This window comes from Elephas maximus, chromosome 24 (assembly GCF_024166365.1).
Source record: "Elephas maximus indicus isolate mEleMax1 chromosome 24, mEleMax1 primary haplotype, whole genome shotgun sequence".
Taxonomy (NCBI): Eukaryota; Metazoa; Chordata; class Mammalia; order Proboscidea; family Elephantidae; genus Elephas; species Elephas maximus.
The window spans coordinates 45,548,834-45,564,463 of record NC_064842.1 but is presented as its reverse complement, the minus strand read 5'-3'; the positions used below and the strand labels follow the sequence as shown (position 1 = coordinate 45,564,463).

Sequence of the window (15,630 nt, the reverse complement as noted above, 5' to 3'; positions counted from 1 at the left end):
ACTCTGTTCCCAGGTGTGAGCCCACTTTCATAAAACTAATGGTGGTATATTTCACTGAGTTAGAAAGTTGCATTTAATGGGTCTCAGTGAACGGCTGGTATATGGAAGGAAACAATCCAATCTTTTCAAATTATCTTGGCCAATAATAATTAAGAATATTTTCGTAAATATTTACTACGTCCCAGGTACTATCCTAATCTCTTTTACATGTGTTATCACAATTAATCTTCACGATAAAGTAAAAAACCGGTTCCCATTGAGTCAACTCTGATTCATGGCAATCCCATGTGTGTCAGAGTAGAACTGTGCTCCACAGGGTCTTCAATGGCGGATTTTTTGGAAGTAGATTGCCAGGCCTTTCTTCCAAGACACCTCCGTGTGGAGGAACCTCCAACCTTTGGGTTAGCAATGGAGCACATTAACTGTTTGCACCACCCAGGGGCTCCACAATAATAATTTTATAGGCAAGGAAACTGAGGTTTAGTGTGGCTAAGTAACTCAGTCAACACAAAGCTAGTAAGAACTAAAGCCCAGATTTGAATCTAGGTTTGTCTGACCCAAAGCCCAGCCTTGAACTACCACGTTATAATGCTTCAACATGCAACACTTAAACTTAATTTGGAATCCCTTAGATTTGTGAGGTGCCTTACTGTGTTTTTTTTACTGTGTCCAGAATGCCATCAGTTTGAAACATTCCAAAAGCCCCTGTTTGATATGAATGCTGTATTTATCAGTGAAAAGCATTACAGTGTTAGACACACTTTTAAAGGAAAGAGATGTTGATCAAAGAAGCCAAGTTATGTGTGTGGTTACAGGCAATATTTCTTTTCCATATTTGTGGTACAAAAAATAACCAGAAGAAACTTCTTTCCTTCCTCTCCCGAAGGTACTGGGAGCACGGACTCTTGGCCTTCAAACAGAAAAATTGCAAAGTCTTAAAGGCTGGAGCTTGCAACAAACCAAAAAACCAAACCCAGTGCCATCCAGTCGATTCTGACTGAGCTCGCAAAAGATGCAATAAAGGTTAGAAACCCTGGTGGCCTGGTGGTTAAGTGCTATGGCTACTAGCCCAAGGGTCAGCAGTTCAGATCTGCCAGGCACTCCTTGGAAGCTCTATGGGGCATGTCTACTCTGTCCTATAGGGTCACTATGAGTTGCAATCGACTTGACGGCAACGGGTTTGGTTTTTATTATTATTTTTTAATCATCAGGTAGACTTTGGGCAATAAAAATAGAACGGCCAAGTAACAGGACTGGTAGCAAGAACAGTATTTTAAAAATAGGATTACTGTGCATCTGTTGACAAGCATCCATTTTCAAGGCTGCACTCACATGTTTTCTCAACCATCACCGCAAGGCTGAGAGGAGCAAAAGCCAATTATTCCCATTTTATAGATTTAAAAGAAGGCCTAAGTTACTTGCAAAGCAAAAACAGGGAGAATTTAAGGAATTCTAAACTTTTGAGGAACCCTGGGCTACCGCGGGGCCATGAGAACACCTCACTTTCATCTGCTCTTGGGGAACAGTTTGCATAAAAGCACAATTTCAAATCTGGCCAGCAGCCCTAAAGGTCCCTTCAAACTGCTTTGTTTTGCATATGAAGAAACGGGCCCAAGGAGGCTGAGTAACTCGATTAAGGACTGACAGAGACCTTCTCAGACAGGTCTCCTGACTGTTTCTACCGCCCGCCGAAATCTTCTCAATGGAATTATATAAACACCGCAAGATGATTAAACATGTGAAATAGCAGAGTTCTGTCCACTTCCCCAAAACCCCTGAGAGAACTGGGGAGAGGGCTCTTCGTGGACGCTGGAATCCCGGGCCTCCCATCAGCAACCCCCTCTGGAGCCTTCTCGAGCCCCGCACTCCGACGCAAACAACCACGAGCGGGCCGGTGGGGCGGGGGGCTGGTCACTAACACCAAAAGCCAATATGTTTCCGTGGTTCAGAATTTCCACCTCTGGAGTCCGCGGTATGACCTCGTAAAAGATGAAATTCTCCTTGCAAAAAAACAAAACTATTCAACCCGAAGGCAGCAGCGGCGGCTGCCCGGGGAGGTTTTCTAGGAGGCTTGGAACTCGGGGCTGGGGGGCTGCAGGGCCAGACCCAGGTCGGTGCTCTGGGCTGGGCGCGGCGGCCCGGGGTTGTTTTGCTCAAGCCTGCTGCAGGAAGGGTCCTTCCTCGGCGGGAACCAGCGCCCTCCGCGCGCAGCCAGCCGGCCAGCCCTTCTTCCCTCCCCTCCTCCCCAAACCCTCCCCTCCTCCCCAAACCCTCCCCTCCTCCCCAAACCCTCCCCTCCTCCCCAAACCCTCCCCTCCTCCCCAAACCCTCCCCTCCTCCCCAAACCCTCCCCTCCTCCCCAAACCCTCCCCTCCTCCCCAAACCCTCCCCCTCCCCCACGTCCCTTTCTCTTTCTTTCCCGGCTCGCGCTCCCCCACCCGGCGGCGCGCCCGCACCGCTCCTCGCCCAATGGCCGCTGTGCCCGGGCGCACATCAGCTGATCAGCCCGGGCTCCCGGCCGCTGGAAGCCAATCAGGGCGCCGGGGGCGGCCCCTGGCCGACGATAAAGGGTGTCCGGCTCCGGGCCACCCTTCAGAGCCGAGGATGGGAGCAGAGTCGAGCGTCTGACCTGTCTACCTGGCCTCCTCTCCTCACCTCGCTCTCGCGGCCTACTCTCCCTCCAGCCGGCTCGCCGCCCAGGTAAGCGCCTGGCTGCCCTCGGGGCGCGGAAAGCAAGCGTGCCTTTTCCCCGGCCTCCTCCCCGCCGCGGCCCCGCGGCCTTTTCTCTTTGGCCCCTTCCCTGCCTCCAGCCCCCTCCTCTGCTTTCGGCCCCCCGGGGGTGTCGAAGACGCGCGCGTGCTTCCGCCGTCGGTAATTCCGGGCGGACCTGGGCTGCCGTTTGTGGGGCGCGCCCTTATCAGGGTTTTGAGAAGGGTTGGGGGGGGTTGTTTTGATCTTCCTTCTGCTGCAGTGGCCCACAGGCAGGCCCTGGAGGCCTCGGCGGGCAGAGCCGTGGAGCCCCTCGCCTGGGCGGAGCCCTGGGCTCGGGGTGTTTAGGTTGTGGAGGGAGAGGCTGTGTTCCGCTGCGGGAGCGCACGCCGGGGCTCCTGGTAGGCGCGGGCGCCTCGCTCTCTTCCTCCGCGTGGTGGCGGGTTTTGGAGGTCGTGGTGGTGTTGATTATCTTGTAGACGCCAACGTTGAAGGGAATAACCATGAGTGTTTTGTTTGCGTGGCTGCTTCCCGCCCCGGAGACCGGGGAAAATTCTGGGCCTTCCACTTATGACCGAACAATGGGGAGCCCGGCACCGCGGCGTTACCCGGCGGGTGCGGCTAACGGAGAGGCCGGGCCGAGGCGGCAGCCGCGCACCGCCCCTCCCTCCGTTCATCCCTCCTGTCGCCGCCCCGCTTCCCCCAGCCTCTGCCCTCAGAGGAGAATGGCCCCCTTGGTGAGGCCCTGAGATCCAGACCCGGGGGGGCGGGGCGCCGACGTTCGTGACATTTCAGGGCGTAGGGGCTCGTCTAAAAGTGGATTCCAACTCCCCCGGGGGCAGGAAGCGGGGCCGCTCCCCTAGCCGCAAAGCCACAAAGTACGATGCGGACGACACAGAGTCGCGGTCCTCGGGGTCGCCCTCCAACTGCTTTGGGTTCGTCGCCTATTCGGTGAAGTCCGGAGAGAAATCGCGATTCAAGATTAAGGCCTTAACCCACCAGCCTCAGTATTCCAGCATCCCCCGACCCGAGGGCTCTCGGTCTGCATCTCCGTCTCCGTCCCCCTCTCCCAAAAAGATCCGGTGTCTGGACCAGCGAGAGCCGGAGATCAAGGAGGAGCGTGAACAGAAATCAAAAAAGAGGAGGGCTAAAATAGAGGGAGCCCCCGGAAATATTACTGACCTCCATTGGCTGGGGTGAGTGAGAGGGCAGAGAGAGAGGACTCCGGAGCCGGTGGCAGCTGCAGAAACAGCTAAAAGCTTCAGAGTCCCATTTTTTCCCCCACGTAAAACTTGGCACCGTGAAGGCACCAGTTGCTAAAGTAGACTAGGCTGCTGGCCTCCGCTTCTGATCACCAGAGAGGGCAGGAGACGCTTCACCTAGACTTAAGAGAAAATGTGGCTGGATTTTGGAGGTGAAACAAACGGGTTGGGGAGGAAAGCTGAGAGTGGAAAGCTTTTCTTGGAAACAGAAAGGATCAGGATCGTTCCTGCTGGTCATTCAGGCAGGGATGGGGGAGCGACGTGATTTGACAGACCAAGTCTTATAGATGGAATAGGCAAAGGAGGTTCTTTTCCCCAAGGGAGAAGGATGAGGCTGTTGGAAGAAGCAGTTATGTTTTCAGCTGGGCAAACATGGACCGTTGCCCATAGAAACTTTGCCACTGTACTTCAGAAAGTTACCCAAGTCATTGCAAGAGAAAGAACAATGTGTTCCCTTTCCAGCCACCCTGGGCCTTTGGTGGGGGAGGGAGGAGAAAACGTTTCCTCTTGTTTTGTGGCCTCTTCTTTCTGGTTTTTGTTCTTTTCAGAAGTTTTGTAGTGGTGGCTAGTGTGCCTCAGAGCTTTTGAAATCCCAGAGTTTTTTGGTTTAGAAATGGGAATTCCTATTTGAGAAGTTGTCTAGTGGGATCTCAAGAATATTGTCATTCTCAAACTTAAATATGAATGAGCCCATGTTCTGAAGTGACCGACAACTTTGCATCAGACCAATGGAAACTGTGGTAGTGTTCACCTTGGAATCCGAATTGGATTGGTAGCTGTTTTTACATCTTGGTGATTGTAATAACTGTCATCCTTTTATTTCATTTTTGTAGGAAGCCTCAGCCTTCTAAATCTTCTGGGTAGCCTGGTTTTTCATCCTTAAATCTAAATGGTTGGGTCTGCCCCCTACCCTTCAAAGGGAGGGAGAATCTCCAGAAAGGGGTTTTTATTAAGAACACAGCTAGAATGAAAGGCAAAGGGAAGATTCAGCCAGAAACCATAGCAGCCAAGTCTTTCTGTGTCTGGATTTTACTTTTATTGGGAGAAGAGAACAACTTTTAAAACATTTCTGAACCTTAATAGTTTCTTGTTTTTGCCCCTAGTTTCATAATATAAGAAGCTTTCTAAACAATTCTACCTCAGCTACACTGAGGGATAGGGGTTAGTCCTCACAAGTCTAGATTCTAGCTTGGGGAGGGAAGCCTTGGATTTGAAGAAGCTGCAGAACTTCAACTTCTGAGCCCAAGGATGCAGAGAGGGGTCAAGGGTTACCACCAATGGCTTGGTCTTTTCTCCAGTAAGTATCTGCTTTAATCTCTTCAAAAGGTGGTACTCAGATTTTATAGCCTTATAAAGAGAGTTTTATCTGATATAAAACTTTAATACCCCAGAAAGCACATTGGATAAATACACCTATGGGTATGTGACTTCAAAGGCAGTGGCCGCCACTCTCACCCTGACTTCTTGAGGGTAGTGTTTTCCTTTGATTTAACTGTCTCTCTTGAACCACCGCAAGGATTCGGTTTGCAGTTGGTGTTCTGCGCTCTGAACATTGCTGTCTTTTCTCTCCAGAACACCTTCCACCATGGCCACCTCAGCAAGTTCCCACTTGAACAAAGGCATCAAGCAGGTATACATGGCTCTGCCTCAGGGCGAGAAAGTGCAAGCCATGTATATCTGGATCGATGGCACTGGAGAAGGACTACGCTGCAAGACCCGTACCCTGGACAGTGAGCCCAAGTGTGTAGAAGGTGAGAGCTTGGGCAGGGTAGGGCGCATTCTGTGTAGGAGCAGCGTCCTGGTAGCGTAGCCACCTTAAACCAAGACGGTTAAGTTTTTCCAAAGCAGTCTTTTCTGACTTCATTCAATCAACGTTTATTAAGCTCTTACACTGCCTCGAAGCATAGCAACACTGGAACCTTATTTAAATGGAATCTTGCATGTAAGCCAGTATATCGAGCAAAAAAGTAAGAGCTCTGGTTTGTGGAGTGTGGGACCAGAGAGTCTGTTGACTGGACCATCTAAGCGCTCAAGTACTAGCTGAAAGGTTGGCAGTTTGAACCCATCCAGAGATGCCTCAGAAGACAGGGCCGGCAGCCTGCTTCCGAGAGATCACAGCCTTGGAAGTCCTATGGAGCAGTTCAGTTCTGCACATACGGGGTCGCTGCGAATCAGAGCTGACTTGAAGGCAGCTAGCACAGCACTACCGGCACCCCCAGGAGGCCAGCTGAAACACGGCCGCTCTAATCTGGGTATGCCCTGTAGCTTACGGACTTTGTTTGAAACTCATCACCGGGGTTTTAGATACAAGCAAATGCCTTAAAGTGGTTTCTAAATAAGATTAGTTAGTCTTTTGTTTTCAGTTGGTGCCATTTTTGGAAATTCTGAAAGGCTTTTGCTTGTCCCACTAAACTAGCTGCTGCCGATTCCCACTCATGTAACCCTGTGTGTGTCAGAATTGTGCTTCATGGGATTTTTAATAGCTGATTTTTCAGAGGTAGATCACCAGGCCTTTCTTCCAAAAAGTGCCTCTGGGTGGAGTCGAACCTCCAGCTTTTTGGTTAGCCACTGAATACATTAATAGTTTGTGGATTTCATTTTTAATAATTTTTATTGTGCTTTAAGTGAAAGTTTACAAATCAAGTCAGTCTCTCACATAGAAACTTATATGCACCTTACTACATACTCCCACTTACTTTCCCCCTAATGAGTTAGCCCGCTCCCTCCTTCCAGTCTCTCCTTTCGTGACCGTTGTTGCACCCTCTCTACCCTCCCATGTCCCCTCTAGACAGGAGATGCCAACATAGTCTCAGGATTTCATTTTTTAGTCTAGAACAAGCTGTATCCCTGCCCCCCTCCTAGAAACCAAAAACCAAACCCATTGCCATCGAGTCGATTCTGGCTCATAGTGACCCTAAAGGGCAGAGTAGAACTGACCCACAGGGTTTCCAAGGAACGCCTGGTGGATTCGAACTGCCAACCTTTTGGTTAGCAGCCATAGCTCTTAACCACTAAACCACCAGGGTTTCCTCCTCCTAGAAAGGGGCCAGAAAAACTGTCATCTGCTAACTTGAGAATAACATATTTGTGATAATGTTCACATTTGAATGAATGAATGAATGAGTTATATCAGATGCATAACAAAGCATGTGTTTGCTATATGGCAGGTATTGGAAAGGCATGGAGGAGAGTGCATGGTAACTGGGGAAAGTACATCTGCATAGACTAACTTGCTTGTGGTAGATGGATAAGTGATGAGAAAGTATCCTTGAAGAGGGCATTTCTCTAGTCCTCTGTTTTCTGCATATAAAATAAGGACACAGCTTAAGCTAGAACAGTCCATAGACACAGTGGAGAAATGAATTGCAGAAAGAAATAACACAGATGGCCTAGTGAGAGAATCGGAGACTCCGCTGTCACGATATTTCAAGTGATTGCTGACTCACTGGTGATATAAGAATACTGGAATTTGTTTCTCTGGTGTCCAGTATTATTTAGAGATGAAGCATCATTTTAGTTTTTTAAGGAAGTGATACAGTCATCTTACTCGGAACTTGGTTAGGAAGGATTGTAGAACTAAATGCAGACAGACGTGAGGGTTTGTTGTTGATGACAGTGGCATTTAGACATCGCTGACCTTTCAGGGAAGAGAGATTTAGAGATGGAAAGGAGAGTGGGGCTATAGTCTTGCTAAGAAGACTCCTATGCATTTTTAACTTAATTCCCCTTTTCTCTCTTTACCCCAGAGTTGCCCGAGTGGAATTTTGATGGCTCCAGTACTTTCCAGTCTGAAGGGTCCAACAGTGACATGTATCTCATCCCTGCTGCCATGTTTCGGGACCCTTTCCGCAAGGACCCCAACAAGCTCGTGTTCTGTGAAGTCTATAAGTACAACCGAAAGCCTGCAGGTGTGTTTAGGATGGGTGTGGATGCCCCCACCCTAATCTGTGGCTGCTGTGAAGGGTATTAACTGCATAAAATGGCATGAATTCTTTTAAATGTGTTTTCTGGGAGAGTCCCCAGTGACACAGGCCTCCTGCCTACCTGTAGTATAAAGCTTAGATTTTAAGAACATGGGTTCTGGAGTCAGTGTTCGTGGGTTTCAGCCCTGGTTCTACCACTTACTGGCTGTGAACTAGGGCAAAGTATTTAACCCCTGTACCACCATTTCCCTGATTTTCAAATGAGGAAAATAAAAATAAATGAGTAAATATGTGCAGTTGATTTATGACGAACAGTTGTATGTTAGATGTTGGTTGCCGTTTCACTCCTGACACCTTGTTTGTTTTGTTTCTCTTAACTGTGCACTGACTATAATATGAAAATATTGACTCACCAGTAGCATGGGTTTGTCATGAGGTTTGCTGTAACTGGGCTTTTGGGTTCCTGTTGGTCCCATGTAGACTGTTTGGCATGCCCACTTCTCCCGATTCTCTGCTAGTCCTCTCTTTAAACCTAGCTAAGCCTGACTTCTATGACATCTCTTGCTACTATCCGCCAGTGAGACTTTGGCAGGTCACTTAGCGTGACTCTGGACCTTCATTTCCTTTGTTTTGAGAGGCAGTATCATGTTGTAAAGGGCAAAGCTCTGAAGCCAAGAGAGCCTGGGGTTTCCTGGCCCTGCTGGTGGCCCTGTTCCTGGGCAAGTTACCTAGTATCTCTGCACTTCAGTTTTTCTCATCTATAAAAATGGAGACAGTTTATACCTACCTTGTAGGGTGGTTATACTCACTCTGAGTTGTTTTTTATAAATATAAAGGTCTTGTGTACCATCAAGTTGATTACGACTCATAGTTGACCCTATTATGTGACAGAATACAACTGCCCCATATGGTTTTGTAGGCTGTAATCATTAAAGAAGCAGATTGCTAAGCCATTCCTCTCATGGAGTGGCTGGTAGCTTCAAACTGCCCACCTTCCAGTTAGCAGCCAAGCGCTTAACCATTGTGCCACCAGGGCTTCTGTAAAGGTCTTAAAGTTTTTTAAATATGAAAGTTCCTGGGACATAGTTAAGCAGTCAGCACTAAGTCTTATTATTTTAAAGTTCCCTTCTGGCTTGGAAATTGCATTCAGCTGGGCTTGTCCCGTTTTTTTCTGCACTGGCCAATACTGAATAACTCAGCACTTAATCTTCTCACCTGGAATATAAGCCCTCATAATGGACAAATGATTCTCTCAAAAACTTGTTGATTTGGTGCTAAAATCCCTGTGAAACGAGGAAGAAGACTGTCAACTAGCAGCAGCTGTCTTGTGAATAGAGGATTTAAGAGCTTGGCATTTGGTACTTGAGAGGCAGCCAACATACAGATAAGGTGAAAATTCTGTTCTGGGTCCACTCCCATGTGACTTAGTTGTAACTGAGTTTAATTATAACCAGAGTCTTTGCTGGAGTCCCACTATAAAGGTACAGTTACAGCTTCTCTCATTCTCCTGCTTCCTGAGGTGCAGGACACAGAAAAGTTTATCCTAGGTCAGCTCAGCTTACAATGAATATCTCAGCTGCCTAGAATCTGAGGACCGTTTTCCCATCAGCACTGGGGCTCAGCATATGGTCTGAACACCCCTAATGGCATGTTGATGCTTTTATTCTAGAGACCAATTTAAGGCACACCTGTAAACGAATAATGGACATGGTGAGCAACCATCACCCCTGGTTTGGAATGGAGCAGGAATACACCCTCATGGGAACAGATGGGCACCCCTTTGGTTGGCCTTCCAACGGCTTCCCTGGGCCCCAAGGTAAGTCCCCCCAGGTGAGAGGTGAACCTGCTCCTCCCCAAGTGCTTAACTGGCAAAGAAAGCCCCACTTTCCAGATATGGGAGTAGCTCTTTCTGACTCAAAAGCTGTGGGAGTATCCCTAAAACTCGCTGAAATAATCCCGTAAAGAGACACAGCCCTCATGTTACCCAAATCCAGACACTGGTGCTGTGTGCAAGGATTGAGGGGAGGCGCCTTTCTGAACACCCTGTCTTGGTGCCTCTGCAGGTCCATATTACTGTGGCGTGGGAGCAGACAGAGCCTACGGCAGGGATATTGTGGAAGCTCACTACCGGGCCTGCTTGTATGCCGGCATCAAGATTGGGGGGACGAATGCCGAGGTCATGCCTGCCCAGGTAAATGGCTGTAATCCATCGCTTTTCCCACCTCTGAAGACTTCAGGGTAGGCCAGTGGGACTTTGCCCACAAGGGCTGCTGACACACCACTCAACTAGCCCGGATGATTGGGTTAGGGCAGAGGTGGGAAGAAAGCAGGTTTAGGAATTTCTGAGTTGGGGTTAACAGTTGGCTTTATTTTAAAGGCAAACCATTTTGTTCTTTCTAGTGGGAGTTCCAGATAGGACCCTGTGAAGGAATTGACATGGGGGATCATCTCTGGGTGGCCCGTTTCATCCTGCATCGTGTATGTGAGGACTTTGGAGTGATAGCAACCTTTGATCCTAAGCCTATCCCTGGAAACTGGAATGGTGCAGGCTGCCATACCAACTTTAGCACCAAGGCCATGCGAGAAGAGAATGGTTTGAAGTAAGTGCCTTCTCCTGCTGGGGCCATCTTTACTCTCAGGCGGCTGAGAGCTTGGGAAGGGAGTATCGATTTCAGCTAAGCTCCTTTACGAGAATACACGTATTAGGGATGAGTATGCTGGGCTTCTCAGTTTGAATGTACCTTAGCTCTTGGCACTTCGCTTGAAAAATTTTCTAATCCTATTATGTTCCCATTTGAAAAGTATCAAGTAATATCCTATAAATAGAATTGAGGGTAATGGTAGGGGAAAGTTGACAAACAGATTCATGCATTTGAAAATCTTAGAAGAACTAAATTAGTAACAGTACAGACTTGAGGATAAACATGCTCATGGAGGGGGAGAAAGCCTTGCCAAGTCACTGGGGTGTTTTCGGCAAGTATTACCTGTCTGCTACATGTCAGGTATTGCCCTGAGCACTGGGACACAGGTAATAGGCAAAATCAGCCCTTCTGGAACATTTGTTCTGTTGCCGTTGTTGCGTGGTGTCAAGTTGATTCCAACTCATAGCAACTCCATTCGACAGAACTGTACCATAGGGTTTCCGAGGTCATAATCTTTATGGGAACAGATTGCCAGGTCTTTCTTTTGTGGAACCGCTGAGTGTATCTGAACCACCAACCTTTTCATCAGCAGCCAAGCACTCAACCATCGTGTCACAAAGCCTCCTTGCTTTTGTTCTACTGAGACCATATTTCGGAGCCCAGTGAACTGGGAAACACTGTTTTTGATAAATGGGGCATCCTGGTCACCTCATTTCTTTGGCCCACACCTGTCCTCTGCACTTGAAGGGCAGGTTTCCTGGTGATGAGGTCAGAGACATCTTTTCTGTTCCTTTAGGTACATCGAAGAGTCTATCGAGAAACTAAGTAAGCGGCACCAGTACCACATCCGCGCTTACGATCCCAAAGGGGGCCTGGACAATGCCCGGCGCTTGACTGGATTCCACGAAACCTCCAACATCAACGACTTTTCTGCCGGTGTGGCCAACCGTGGCGCCAGCATCCGCATTCCCCGGACTGTCGGCCAGGAGAAGAAGGGTTACTTTGAAGACCGCCGCCCCTCTGCCAACTGTGACCCCTTCTCGGTGACAGAAGCCCTCATCCGCACGTGTCTTCTCAACGAGACCGGCGATGAGCCCTTCCAGTATAAAAACTAAGTGGACTAGACCTCCAGCCATCAAACCCCTCCCAGTTCTTCATCCCACTCCCACTTCTCCCCTCTCCCACTTGTTCCTACTAGCTGTAACTCAAAGGGCAGAATATCAAGGTCTTTTGTATTCCTCATGCCCACTTAATAACTCTTGCTTTTTTGGGGCCAGGTTAGAGGGGTCAAGTTCTTAATCTCTTCATACCCATCCACCTTTTTTCCCCTATCACTGAAGCTTTCTCGAAGACTGAGGAATAGTGCATTAGTGGGGAGGGGGGTGGGGAAACATAACCACTGCTTCCATTTAATCAGGTGTGTTTGTTTGTCCAGTAGGCAGAGCTATCCAGACAGAGAGCATATGTGTTTGTGAAAGGAGGAGGGGAGGACTTTTTTTGAGGTAGCTGAAGGGGGAAGGGCCTGACTTATTCTGTAGTTAGGTTAGGATTTCCTTCTTTTGGTGGGAAATTACATTTCTTAAAAAGAGCATAACCAACTTTACATTAAAAGTGGGAATTCAGAGAGACGGAGAGGAGGGACCAGGATGGACAATGCCTCTGGTCCTTGCTTTGGGCTAAAGGCCCTGGCCTGAAGACTAAACTCAGAGTAAACTGGATAAATCCCTACCTTAAGAAAAGAAAAAGCTCGCTCTTATTGCTTGGTCCTCCATTTATAACACAAAGCAGAATAGTATTTTTATATTTAAATGTAAAAACAAAAAGAAATTATATATACGGGTGTGCAGATACATGTGTTTTTCTGAAAGAGAGGAGTCACCAGGAAGCAGATTCGATATAAGTAGTCTGGTTAGAAGTAAGGGTCTCCTTTTGAGGAGGGATGGGGGAGGCAATGCTTGGAAAGTTGACTATTTGGGGCTGTTAATTCCCTAACTACCACTTGAGGCTTTCTCTGTACCCACCCTTCTGAAGGAATAGAAACTGGTCAGTTAGCAGGTGGAAGCAGGTTAACTAGCAGCAGTCAACCTGAGCCCCCCATGGCTTTGGTTTATAAAGTTTATAAGACACGCATGTACTTGTACACGCACACACGGGTTTAGAAGTACGAGTTGGCTGGTCAACTTAAGCATGTTACCGACAAGGGGGTCTTGGGGTTCTTTTCCGGTGGAAGCAGCATGTCACTAAAGCAGGCCTTTTGATATATTAAAATTTTTTTAAAAAGCAAAACAAGTTTAGATTTTAATTATTTGTAGAGTTTCTAAGTCTTTCAGTTTTACAGAATTGCTTGTTTGCTTCAACTGTCTTGTCATCTCTGATCTTTGAGGAGGGGGCAGGATGGAAATCAAACACTTGTAATTTTGTATTCAGGTGTCTTCTGAGTACGAGATACTCCTTTCCTTTGTTAAGATTTCTGAAGTTGTTTTTTTTTTCTTTTATAATAAAAAAACACACCCTAACTTAATCCTAACATTTTTCCTACTGTTCTCGGGTTATTTTTGTGTTGGCCGCAGCGGGTAGGCTGTGTTTCTCTCTTGCCATGACGACTTGTAATTGCCGTGTACAGATGTTCAGAGTTAGATGCCTTCTCGTTGTAAACAAACTGTGTAACTGCTCTGAGCAGCTCTTATAAATCAACGTAACATTTATAAGATTTCTTCTGACTTGATTCTTTGTGGTTCTTTTAAATCTCTATTTGCTGTTTCTTTTCTTTCCTACCCAAAAGAGATTTTTTTTTTTAAGAGGCAAAATAGACTCAAGTTTGTCTGCACTTGGAAGTTTTAGAAAATCTTTCTTGAATCATGTTGCCAATGAGCCCTTTCCTGTACTTAACTTTGGCTCTGTGTAATTTCATTTTCGTTTTCTTCCCATCAAAAGAGCATTGGATTACACAATCCTGGCATGTCCTACCTGGCCCTAGATTTTTGTAGTAGGGTACAAACCCTGCTCCTCCACTCATGCTCCAGAGCTTAGTTTTGACCTACAAGGCAATAGCATAGTGTTTTGAATGCCCCTCTGGCTTAGTTTTACAGCAGCTTAATTTTGTGTTATTAATAGTTCTTACTATCCCTACTCATCTCAATTTCATCCTCCACCCAGCTGCCAGTGATTCATCTAGATAGCAAATATTGACCACGTTGCTACCATCATTAAACACCATAGAGCCTGGCTGTCCTGGGCATGTCCTACCTTCCCAGGCTTGTCTTTAGGTATCCTTTTTCCTTGTTCCAGACCAGCAATGTGCTTGTGATTCCCCGAAAAGTTGACACCTTTGTGTCCTTGCTCTTGGCCCCCTTACCTGGAAGTTCTACCTGGTCCTGGCCTATTTCTCCTAGAACTAGAGTTTATTTCTCAAGGCTGGATAGGTGCTCCCTCTGCTCCCATGATGCTGTGCACATGCCTGTACCAAAAAGCAGTTTTCCTTCCAATACATAATAACCTAAGATGCCAGATACTGTGGGCGATAAGTGATTATTTGTTTTTAAAAAATATGTGCTCTTATCAGTTTGGAGGTGGCTGGGACCTGTTACAGCAGTTCTTAGCCACCACAGAGTTTTCTTAGGGCAAGTGTACATTTTGCTGTAGTCTTATCTAATCCCAGCTATCAGTGGTTTTTCCTGGGAGAATTGGCTCACATGATTTAATTTCCCAAAGTAAGTCGTATATATTGGTGTGCGGGGGACAATCCCAGTTTACACCTGTGGCTCCATCATAGTTATTAAGATTGCCGTCTTTCAGTATTTTCCTGGTTTTGATGATGAATTATGTGATTGCTCTCATTTCAATCGAAACTCTGTTTCTATCTCCCCAGCTGTAGTTGGCTTCTCTCACTTAGTCACCCCTACAGGTTCTTGGTGGGGTATATTGTGCACAGTGTGAAGAGTCAATAGCACTTTTTTGTTCATTCTAACTCCCCTACAAAGATGACATGGAAAGGAGTCCTAAATTAACATGATCAGAATTTACTTGGAAACAACCAGCATATTTCCATCTCTACCCTCTCATCTAGAATTAGCTTTGACCTACAGGTCACAGTGCAATCCCCTTGTATTTCTAAGGTGTTTTTTATAGCTCATTTAACAGACTCCGGGTTACATGATAACTTTTATCAGTGACAGGTTAAACAAAATGAAAGCCAAGCCTCCAGCCTTAAAGAGACAGAAGCAGTATCCACAAAAGGACTTCTCCATTTTAAACAACACAAGTTCCTAATTTCACCTTGCAAGTTACTGGAGAAGAGTTAAATGAGGGTATAAGCTAATAGAGGGGTGTCATGGAGCTAATGGAAGAATCCAAGGAGTTCCTTAGATGAGCACTGATAGGGCCATTTAAAAAGCCAGACCTGTGCTGCTAGGTAGAATGGTACACTGGAGCAGAAAACAAGCTCTTGAACACTGTGTTGGACTCTAAAATATCTCCCCCAAGGCTTCCCTCTTTAATTGCAGCTATTGCTTAGCGTTTATGCCGATACAGGGCAAAGCGTGGAAACTTGCTGTCCCAGAGAAAGCCGATGTACCCTGAGCATGGCTTTTTGATGGTACACTTCATGGAGATAGGGGTCCTGTTGGGCCTTTCTTGCTCATCACTATATCCCCAGGCTTGGCGTGCTGCCTGAATACTTCTTGATTGAATAATTCTTAGGTATCAGTTTTATGGGGTTTAAACTTGCACCTCTACTGAATGGTGTCAAACGAATGAGACCTTGGTTGGTTCACTGTGCTTTAGCCCTGACCACGGCCCTAACCAAAGTTGTTTTACTGAGCTTAAAGTTAATCAAACGTTGCTTATTTCTAACTACAAGTGTTACGGCACCACTAAAAACTTAGTGGGAAGACAGTTCCATGGAAAGGGGGATGACTGCCTGCTTGGTTAATTCTTGCTGGAGTCAGCCTGCCAAGAGCCTCATGTTGCTTTGTATACACATATGCACATGCATAATATAACCCGTTGGCCTTCGAGCCGATTCCGATCCATAGCGACCCTATACGACAGAGTAGAACTGCTGCATAGGGTTTCCAAGGAGCGCCTGGTAGATTC

The 15,630-nt window shown here is 47.0% G+C and overlaps 1 protein-coding gene across 1 annotated transcript; it reads left to right on the top strand.

Annotated features, from left to right (window-relative positions):
* Window positions 1–2,494: 2,494 nt before the first annotated feature.
* GLUL (glutamate-ammonia ligase) lies at window positions 2,495–13,265 on the top strand. Its single transcript, XM_049868253.1, has 7 exons — window positions 2,495–2,700; window positions 5,544–5,722; window positions 7,718–7,879; window positions 9,564–9,710; window positions 9,958–10,085; window positions 10,295–10,494; window positions 11,333–13,265. The coding sequence occupies exons 2-7, from the start codon at window positions 5,557–5,559 to the stop codon at window positions 11,649–11,651; spliced, it is 1,122 nt and encodes a 373-aa protein (XP_049724210.1). The 5' UTR covers window positions 2,495–2,700; window positions 5,544–5,556; the 3' UTR covers window positions 11,652–13,265.
* Window positions 13,266–15,630: the final 2,365 nt, after the last annotated feature.